Below are 11,475 nucleotides of genomic sequence, written 5' to 3'. Positions count from 1 at the left end.
AATAATTTTTTTTGTTATTAATATTTTTTATTAATGACAAAAAAAATATTTATTAATAAAAAAATTTATAAATGGGTACTACTTAAAAAAATTACCTTTCCCACTCCCCCCAAAGATGAAGCAAAACCCGTTCTTGAATTGATACCGAAAAATCTTAAATCAAGCCCAGGTAGTGCTTGAAATGAGCACAGAAGGTTCACACATCAATACCAAAGTGGTCACAAAATACGAACGGTGTGCTTGGAAAACCCGTTCATAAAACAAGCCTATCGGTCACGAGTTAAGAAAAAACGTACTTAACAGACTTTTGTCAACGAATGTTCTTAATTTTGAACTTGTTTCGTTCGTTTTAGAACGATTTTTTCTCTGAGTGTAGTTACAAGAACAAGAAGACAGACTCTGTATTGCGCAGATGGCGCAATCGTATATATTATGTACTGGCCAGTGGTGCACACGATAACAGAGACTAGGAGTCTATTTCTCTAACCTACCCATGTGCTGATGCCGAAAAAGAAGGGGAGACTTATGCAGAGGCTGGTGCTTGACATTGCTCCCGTATAAGCGATGTTGATAGTTGCTATGGGGGATGGACTTGTTAGCAGGAAGTGCCATTCAACGCGAGCACAGCGGATACTTGTTCTGACTTGGTGGGAAGCATTACTGCTGGAGGGTGTAGTGCGGGAGTGATGTTACTTCACTGAACGGGGGTTGGGTTCAACAACTTTTCGATGCAAGGGAGTATGGAGCAGTTCTGCTCCTAGGACCTGCCCTGACAGTAAGACAATTTTTGGAAGGGATGATTGTGGTATCAGACTCATCATAATCATTGGGTGCTTGTTTGCAACCTCCTTTTGAGGGAACAAAGAATTGTTTTCTCCATAATGTAAGCCTTCTCTGAACATTGTTTACCAGGTCTTGGGCAACAATTTTGGGACACTGTGAGACAGATTAAAGTCTAGAAGAGTGTTAGACTGTTAATACACGTCCGAAAATATCGAGGGTGATGTCAAAAGACGCATTTTGACCTTAACATTAATAATCCGAAGGTCCGGAAAACCGAAGAATGACCCAGATCGCCCCGAAACCGGAGGTGCGATCCATTTCTTTCGCATATTTTTTTGCAGAACATCTTTCGTATTAGAGGTCTTTGGCCACACTAACAATCAATTACCGTGGATGGGCTGTTGTTGTTGTTGGTGTTGTAGCGATAGAGACATTCCCCGAAGCTTTGGGGAGTGTTATCGTTGATGGTCCTTTGCAGGATGCAGATCTGGTACGTTCCGGTACGAAGCCCGACCATATCGGGAACGATTTGTTATGACCACATGCGACCTTCTTGGCCATTACGCCCTCCCATCCCCTATAGGCACGAGGAACTGGGGGTCGCCAGAGCCTCGGCTGTTAATGCAGCAGGATTAGCCACGGATAGGTGCGGTTGACAATTCGGTTTGGAGAAGCTATATATTGCGCTGGCAACCTGAAAGGGTTGTGCTACACAACCCCTTGAATATATTTGGTATTTTAGTCGCCTCTTACGACAAGTATACCTACCGCGGGTATATTATAACCCTCTAGCCCGCCGGGGGACGTGGATGGGCTCAACACCGATTATGGGATCAAAATTGTACCCAAATAAAACACCTTTCTACAAAATTTTATTTTCTCTGCATAACAAAATCGTCCAAATTACCATATGGCGTTATGGCCTAGAAGGTTTAATGTGGTCATATGAATCGTTCCCGAGATGGTCGGACTAGTACCTTAGTGGTGCAAGAACAACCTCTGTGCTGGCCTTTTACTGTCACACAAGTAGCCTCCGAAGTACTCCCTCGAGTATTTTATTAAACGATAAGGGCGCTCCAATCAGTCACCGTGTTGTCACCCTTAGCTCCGGGTTTTCAGTGCGGGTTAAACTTCAGTTAAAGTTGACTAGAGTTCAACCCTCCCACTTCGGCCGCTGAAGCTGAGTTGAGCAGTAAAATTTTTCGTTGCCGAACAAAGTGGTGGGGATAAACTCTAGCCAACTTTAATTATAGTTTAAACTTTAAAGTCACACTTACGGAAAGTGGCAGAAGAACGTAAAGCAAGGCGAATTCAGTACATATATAGATTATAGATATTATATAGATTCGCCTTGACGTCAAATGAAAAGAAAAATTTCATTGATTTCGATTAATTGACATATTGTTGTACAAGGCGTTGTATGGAAAATAATCAAGGCGAATCCAACCAATTCGCCGTGAAGAAGAATGTCAAGTCCAAGGCGAATTCAGTAAGGTGGTGTTATCCCAACAGCTGATTGCTTCTTCTTGATTATTTTTCATACAACGCCTGGTACAAGGCGAATTCAGTAGAGGTGGTGTTATCCAAACAGCTGATTGCTTCTTCTTGAAAATTTTCCATACATAGCCTTGTACAACAATAATGTCAGTTAATCGAAATCAATGAAATTTTTCTTTTGACTTTACATTCTTCTGCCCGGCGAATTGGTTGAATTCGCTTTGTCACCACCTGGTATGGATTCGCCTTGGCCTGGTACTACAATATGTCAGTTAATCGAAATCAATGAAAATTTTCCTTTGACTTGACATTCTTCTGCACGGCGAATTGGTTGAATTCGCTTTGCCACCACCTTTCAAGTCAAAAGAAAATTTTCACTGATTTCGACTAACTGATATTTTGTTGTACAAGGCTTTGTATGGAAAATTATCAAGAAGAAACAATCAGCTGATGGGATAACACCACCTGGTACTGAATTCGTCTTGGAATATAATCAGAAAGAAACAATCAGCTGTTGGGATAAAACACCTGGTATTGAACTGACCTTTCTAAGGGCGTATGTCTGCAACTGCTGCCAAGTAAACAGGGGTTAGCTGTCAAAAATCGGCTACAAAAATACGAAATCATCAGAGCCGTGCGAAATTGATCCATTTCAATATTGGAATCACAACGTTGTTGTTGTATTTGCATGTTCAATTTTAGACGGGTTCAGGATCACTGCTCATTGCAACTCAGCTCTTGATTCCTCCGGTTGAGTGCAAAACATGTTTCCGACAAATCAGCCTAACAAAAATATTATTAGTGGATTTCTCAGGTATCTCTCAATTATGAAAATGCGCATGCTGGCAGCACTTTGACATATAAGCAGCTGCATTTGACATTTGTGCTGTCATTAAAAATTCTAAAGGTTTGAGAAAAATTCAATTTATTCCGAAAAGCAGAAAGACCAATAAGAACGTGAAATAGCGACGCGGCCAAAAATTTAAGAATCGCAGCGTAGTGAAAGAAAAATGCAAATTGCTCTATTCAAAAGTGATAAATTTATGGTATTTTGCTTATTATAGACATGCCTACATATGTTTAATTGTAATTATATGCAAAATATATATTTGTGATGAGTAATAAGTAAATGTTTAATTTAATCCAATTATCCTATGGGCGATTTATTCCGTGGTCGGCTATTCTCGATTCTTCATTAACTGCGGTGGCCGACATCTGCTAGGATTTGGTGCGGAAAGTGATGAAGTGAAATAAAACTAAAATAATGCCCGAAGTTCTATATGAATTTTGTATTAAAAAGGATGCGCGCTAGTTAGTGAATACATTGTGATTTACAAAAATCTTCCGGCACAATCTAAACGCAATAATACATAGTGATAAAGAAAAGCTGTTTAGCTTATTTATAAGCGTACACAAATAAAATAAATGAAACTCCTCGTTTTACTTTTGGAACAAAGCCAAACTTAACGAATGTCGAGATCGTTTGGATCTACTATCCAGCGTATAATTGAACGCACAACGAGGAGCATTCCGTAATGGCTTTCAATGCGTAAACAACATTTTTAAAATATTGCCCACCTTTTGTTAGAACTAAAAAAATTAAATTGCTACAATGGATATTGTTAGCTTAATAAAGTCATCTTATTTCGACTGCGAATCTATGCTCTCCGAATCATGGTACAAAGTTCTGAAAATGGAAATAAAACTTACAGTAAGTACTTTCAAATATTTTGGATCATTTTGCTTTTGCGATAATAATTTTATTATAAAGTACTTAACTTTTTATGGCACTTTTTAATTACGACTAGGTGTTACACCTTTTCTTTTGCTCACAAGCTATGAAAAAGGGCACTGGCTTAAATGTAAACACGCATGTGAAACAACAGATCGACCACCATACTTCCAGCGGAATAGGTTAGGTTAATCTCAACACTATGGAAGCAGCCCACTACTTAGGCCACCAATGAGCCCATTGTAATACCCTATAGGACCCCTACCCTGCCTAAAGCGGGTCGAACCACTTCGTGGAATTTATATATTTTGCTAGGGCCTTGACTTCATGACTAGAGACGTCAGCAAGGTCATGTAGAAAAGGTTTACCAAGGATGGCCAACCTACGCCTACTTAGCGCTGGACACTGACAGGGAAGGTGCTGGACTCCTCCTCCTCTGTACATCTGCAGCTGCGACAATAAAAAAAATAAATGTAAGGCGCGATAACCTCCGAAGAGATCTGAGGCCGAGTTCTCTTCCAATTTGCGTTGTGCTCCTCTTGATTTTCCCTACAAATTGACCGGACGGGACCTACATGTTTTATGCCGACTCCGAACGGCTACTGCGAGGCAGATGAGTTTTCACTGAGAGCTTTTCATGGCAGAAATACACTCGGAGCGCTTGCCAAACACTGCCGAGGGGCGACCCCGCTTAGAAAAATTGTCTTCTAATTAAAAAACATTATTTCTAAAATTTTGATGTTTCTTTGCCCGGGGTGCGAACCCAGGGTATACGGTGTGATAGGCGGAGCACGCTACCATCACACCACGGTGGCCGCCACAATAGTCGAAGGTTATTATGTGATTTGTTTTTGATTTGTTTAAAACCAGAATCGCTCTTGTGCGCCCCTTGTCATATGAGGGCCAGTTAGCCTGGATGTCTCACACGATGATATGGCTGACCATAGACCATTTGCAATTCTTATAGTGCTTGTGTTCACACGAAGCCTGAAAGTGGCCATGGGTATACCGACCGAATCATTTGCCGGAAGGATATGATCGGTGGTGCCTCTTCAGGCCAGCTCATCTGCTTTGCAGTTGCCTTTAATATCCCTGGTTGATACTGAAGTGCTGAGCCATCTCGTTAAGAGATCTGTGTCATTCAGTGACCGACTTTCCGTTGTCGTGCATGTTTGTGTCATAATGATGGTGCTGTTAAAGGCGATGTTTGCTCATTGAAATTGAATAGATAATTGGTTTCATGTCAGCGGGTTAAGGGGCTTAGAACATTCCCGCAGTAGGTATGCCTGTTGCAACTTGCCACTTATTGTAACCAAAAAATGGACTCACAAATTGTAGAGGAATGTTGCAGATGTGGTCAATCCATTGGCGTATATGAATTTGATATTCTTCTGATGCTAGTCCGACTGCCTAGGGAACGATTTTCGCCCTTATTATTTTTTGTAGCGATAAAGATGTTTTTTCGAATTTTTTGGAGAGTACCATAGATGATGGTGGTCGTTTGCTGGATATTGATCCGGTAGGTTTCTGAAATAAAGACCATCCCGGGAACGGTTTTATATGACCACGCCGAACCATCTAAGTCTGTGAGGTTTCGCCGCCTCTTAAGACCTACCATGGGCATATTCTAAGCCCCTTAAGACGGGATATACATGTCTTCTACTTCTTCGTAGCAATCCTCTTATACTATCATTCACAAATTGTCATCAATATTCTCTAACGGGTGTACGAGGAAACTTGCTGTTTAACCAGTGGTGGACCATAAAGATATGGGTGTTAGAGACGTTGGTCCCACATTGCAATTGAAAAGATGGTTGGTATCATGTATAAGTAAGAGTTTAACCTATTACAGTATCCCGGCCGAAGTTGTGACAATGTTATGCGTGTCTCCCTGGGAAGATTGCTTTCTACTACTGCCAGAAAATTCTGTTCGGTCATAGCTGTTATTTTGCATTCGTTTGACAAAAGAAAGTGTTCATTGTGGGGCTGCCGATGCCATTGATTGCCAGCTGTTTGTTATTTTTTCCTTATCTGCTATTTGCTTATCAATCTCAAACTTATTATTTTACTTTGAGGTTTTGTGGTGAACAGTTTATGTGTATATTCTTTTGTTTGCTTGCATTTATCAAATATATTATACATCATGGGTTCACTGTATATACATTTATTTTGTTGCGCCTTGGTTCCTCAAACATCTTTGTTGTGGTTTGTGCCGATAAGTGACACAATTAGGCCACGTGAAAATTTCAATTTTAGTATTTTCCCTTTTCAGACTAAATGAGAATCCTTTTAACTATCTCCGGTTAGTGCCGACCGGTAGTTTATTTGACAGAAATCGTTCGGTCAGTGTTAACAGGACATTAAGATAAGACTCTGAGTCGTTTAAGTAAAAAAAATTGTTTTTTTTTTAATCTATTTATTTTAAAAGCCGGCCACTTAAATAGAAACAAAAATCGTGGATTGTTGTTTTTGTTCCTGTTGGAAAATACTACGGGAGCTCTAGAGGAGTGTTGCGGACAAGATCAATCCTTTGTTTGATACGAATCGGGTTCCGTCCGGTACTAACACCTCGTTCTAACACTCGAACCTTCAAAAGCTTTGGATTTAGTCGTCACTTATGGCAAGCATGCCTTACCGCCGAAATATTATATGCTTTAACTAGCTGGAAACGGTCTATCACTTATTCTTCCTAAAAGTACCCTCAACAGCTATGCATGTTGTTCTAAGAGGCCATGCCATGTTACTTCATCTACAATAGGACATCGAAACTACTTCCAACTACGCAGCGGCATATAGATGCACCTTATCCAAAAAAAATCTGCCTGGTCGCACTTAGCATCGCAAACTCTCAACCACACCTGTACGTGTAGCAAACGAAATCAAAATAACAGCTAGAATTTTTATAAATCTTCGTCAACTTAACTATTCTTTTTATATATTCGATAATTTAGAAAAAAACGTCTCTGAATTTTATAATTTAAGCTTTACAACCCAATCTCAAAAATGGTTTCGAAAAAGTTCAGTAAAACGAAAAAAAAAAATTAAACTTTTTATTTAGAGTTTTCTGAATATTTTTGAGGATACAGTTTTGTGGCCCAATCAAGAAAATATGAAACTCCCTTCGGAAAAAAATTTTCAAAAATCAATACGAATTTTAAGGGACCTATAACTTCTACTTTGCTAGACTAAAATTGATTGGCTACAAAGATACATACTCAACAAGTAAGGCAGGCTAAGTTCGGGTGTAACCAAACATTGCATACTCAGATGCCAAATTACAGCTTGCAAAACTTTTAAACTACCCTCTTTTAAAATTTTTACTAATTTTCTATTCTGCGTCATAAGGTCAAACCACCTACTAAGTTGCATCGCTTTATCCGTCTTTAGTAACAAACTATCGCACTTTTTCGATTTTTCGAAATTTTCGATATCGAAAAAGTGGGCGTGGTTATAGTCCGATTTCGTTGATTTTAAATAGCGATCTGAGATGAGTGCCCAGGAACTTACATACCAAACTTCATTACGATACCTCAAAATTTACTCAAGTTATCGTGTTTACGGACATACGGACGGACCGACGGATATGGCTAAATGAATAAAATGAAACTCTGTGAGCTCTGCTGAGCTGAGTATAAAAATAATGGTTCGTCGGTGGTGGCATCCAACGGCACATCAGTCAGAGGCCGTGAATTTACAATATTTCTGCTTCGCATGTATGATGGTAAATATTATGCTTATGGAGGCTGCTCTCGTTATATAAGGCATGTCCCTTAGCTCCTTAACGCTTCCCACCAATCTCTCCCTACAACCACCAGCATGTGGATGTAATGGACAGTTAAAGACCCGCTCTATACTTTTGTTCGCAAGCGCATCAGTAGCGCGTTACTGTAGCCTTTCATTGTTATAGTAAACAATTTAAAGCTCTAAATAAAAAGTTCGAAATTTGGTAAATATTTGGCGGCCACCGTGGTGTGATGGTAGAGTGCTCCGCCTACCACACCGTATGCCCTGGGTTCGCACCCCGGGCAAAGCAACATCAAAATTTTAGAAATAAGGTTTTTCAATTAGAAGAAAATTTTTCTAAGCGGGGTCGCCGCTCGGCAGTGTTTGGCAAGTGCTCCGAATGTATTTCTGCCATGAAAAGCTCTCAGTGAAAACTCATCTGCCTTGCAGACGCCGTTCGGAGTCGGCATAAAACATGTACGTCCCGTCCGGCCAATTTGTAGGGAAAATCAAGAGGAGCACGACGCAAATTGGAAGAGAAGCTCGGCCTTAGATCTCTTCGGAGGCTATCGCGCCTTACATTTATTTATTTTTTTGTCTTTTTTAGAAATTTTTCCAAAAAGGTTTTTGAAATTGGTTTGCGTAGTTTCAGCCATGATACAAAAAATGGAGATAGTTCCATTTAGTTTGACGTTAGCCACTTGACTTTTGCGGGGACAATGACAATTTCACCAAAAACAAGCTACCAGATTGAAAAATGTTACGAATTTTTCTAATTTTGGTGGATTTCATATTAACGAATACGACTAAATTACTTTCATGGTTATTTTAAATAAAAAAGAAAAAAAAAAAAAAAAATGAGCTCCATGCCTTGGAAATATTTTAATACCAAACATCAGCCTAGAAAAGAAGGTTTTTAATAAGTTTTTCGAGCTCCCGAAAATTCTTTTGCTGGAAGAAACATGGATCGAAGTATGCAAAGCAAGGGAATATAGCCTTTTTAAGTGTCCTTACGTTTGCTCAGAACATTTTGATAAAACATACATGTTTGTCAATTGCTTGCTCAAGGGAGGTCCTTATAAACCGACACAGCAATTTCTTGATAAATTGGCTACAAGTCCTCATTTTTTATTTTTTTTATTTATCGTATAATTCCAGCGTTGCGCTTTAGGAGGGAATTGTTAACTATTTTTTAGGGAGAACATTGCCCTGTAGCTCTGCAGGTTAGCCATTAGTTATGAGAGTGGTTTTGCCGTTGTACCAGAGGTCACCTTGGGGCAGCCCTTTTGGCATTGACATAGATGTGCAGACATTGGAGGTACACTTTTTCTCAACATGCCTTGAGAAATATCCACTGTGGGGGCATGATAATAGGGCCATGCTAGAACAACAGGATTTTTTGTGAATTTTTTTCTGTCTAGGGGTCAAGCTGCCATAAAGATATGAGTCATTACCCAATGTATGAGTCATTATCCACTATTTTTCAATAAAATTGCATGTTTTACTGTATTCTCAATCGATATATATGCACATAAATCGTGCTAAAGCATATTATTATTGTCTCGTAAAGGAAATTTCCATCTCGAAAAACCACAATTTCGCCTTAAACAGTAATGGTACGGCAACGCTTCTGGCAAAACAACAAATACTATGAAACTTCAAAAATCCCCAAATACATCAACAAATTGTGAGTGGAACTACCTTCTTTTTTAAACGGTTTTATTTAGCTTGAGTTGACAGGCAGGCCGCATGCACGGCCGTTGTGAACGAATCTTGTAATTGAAATTTAAATAACTTCCCGATAAGCTGCAAGCTTGAAACTTGGAATATAGTTCAGAACCCGATGACACTGCAATAATAAGAAAAAAATCGCCGATAGGTGGCGCAAGGATCGAGATATTCGCAAAATTCGCATTTGTGGTCCGATTTGGCTCATATATGGAACACATAATACATGCAAGAATAGAAATCGAACTGTGAAAAATAATCGCCGCTACGTGGCGCATGGATCGAGGTATTCACAAAAATCGTATTTGTGGTCCGATTTGACTTGGTCCATATTTGGCACAAATAATACATACATGAATAGAAAGCTTCCTATGATGCCCGATTTGGCTCATATTTGGAACAAATATTGCATACAGTCCAGTAGAAGTCACATCAAAATATTTTGGAGTTGGAGGAGGGACAAGCATACGTGGCGCAGAGTCGAGTAAAGTCTTTGGAAGGATTATGTATTGAGGACTTAGGTTGTAACAAATTGTCAGGAAAGAGTCCTTGTAATAATGAGTCACTAAATGAACTAAATAGAATAAGAAATAATAGGCAATTAAATAAAGACTAAAAACTTGAAAATAAAATAATTAAAAAAAAAATTTGTAAGTTAAACGGTTTTATTGAAAATAATACTTACATGAACTAATAATAATACGAAAAGCTAGAAAATGATTAGGTAGGTCCTAGGTACTAGTCATCACACTCCTTATCAATCTAGGGCGTTGATCAGACAATTAAATAAAAGCGTTGTACGCGTCATATTTCTATTGATAATCATAAGTAAAACCAACTGAACCTTATCAGGTTATGCTGCGCCTCACATTTTTAGAAATTTCACGCGCCCAACGCTTTTATTTAATTGTCTGATCAACGCCCTAGATTGATAAGGAGTGTGATGACTAGTACCTAGGACCTACCTAATTATTTTCTAGCTTTTCGTATTATTATTATTTCATGTAAGTATTGTTTTCAATAAAACCGTTCAACTTAAAATTTTTTTTTAAATTATTTTATAGTATCATGGTTTCAGCTACAAAATTCATAGCTGTTTTTTCTTAAACCGTCGAAAATAAAAAAAAAAGAATTTAATTGACGAAATTTTATATAAATTACCAGTGCTATTTTCGTGTACGCAGCTGTATGTACGGAAGTTATTACCTAGTTAAAAGTTATATCACTTAATGCTTCCCCAATTTGTAAAATTTTATTCTCGCACTACTTATCTACTTATACACTTTATATTTACGTAATTTTTTCTTGAAAAATAAGTACTTAATGGAAAAAAGGAAATCGTAAAAGCTTTTATATTTATATTTTCACATTAAATAATTAACATTATTGATAAGTATTAAGCGCTGATTAGCACTAAATACATATCTATGCTAAAAAGATTCTAAAATAAATTTGTTGAATATATCGCAAGTGACTCCGTATAGGTAACGGAAGAACTCACATGCTTGTACTGATTTCCGCTTTCTTATCAACACTGAACTTGTCGAGGTTTTCGATGTTTGCATGTACAATGCTTTTTTTAATAAAGCAAGTATTCGTAAATATGTTTGCGGAAGAGGCAATTGGTATGGAAATTTCCAAAACGCTTTTGGAAAAATTCGAGAAAATTTTACGCAAATTTCTGCTTCTTATTTAGAGTTTATAAATTGGGCAATTCACAAGAGTGTCGTATTCGTATAAAGCTCTAAGATTTGATTTGTTTCCATAGTTTCCAATATAAAATTTTATTAAAGCATAGCACACAGCGGCGAATAGGAGACCTTGTAAATTGCCTAAATGTTTTTTGAGTATGCAGTTTAGTAGTCCACCCAATTTTAGTCTAACAAGGGCCAGTTACTGGTCTCAAAATTCGTTGTGACTTTCGACAATTTTTATCCGAAGGGTATGTTATTTTTTCTTCAATATGTAGTGCATATAGCTTGATTTTTTTATATAAAAGAAAATCTGAAATA

General features: G+C 38.2%; 1 protein-coding gene across 3 annotated transcripts in view; it reads left to right on the top strand.

Annotated features, from left to right (window-relative positions):
* Window positions 1-3,208: 3,208 nt before the first annotated feature.
* sws (patatin like phospholipase domain containing sws) overlaps window positions 3,209-11,475 on the top strand; it is a 90,114-nt gene continuing 81,847 nt past the window's right edge. For 2 of the 3 annotated variants that reach the window (XM_067783920.1, XM_067783919.1), the window contains exon 1: window positions 3,209-3,991. In XM_067783920.1, coding sequence (XP_067640021.1) covers window positions 3,893-3,991 — 99 coding nt within the window. In that variant the 5' untranslated portion in view covers window positions 3,209-3,892. The remainder of the gene's footprint in view (window positions 3,992-11,475) is intronic. The other variant, XM_067783918.1, reaches the window with a different exon arrangement.

The sequence above is a fragment of the Eurosta solidaginis genome, chromosome 4 (assembly GCF_040869045.1).
Source record: "Eurosta solidaginis isolate ZX-2024a chromosome 4, ASM4086904v1, whole genome shotgun sequence".
NCBI lineage: Eukaryota > Metazoa > Arthropoda > Insecta > Diptera > Tephritidae > Eurosta > Eurosta solidaginis.
This window is presented reverse-complemented; position numbering and strand designations above follow the sequence as displayed.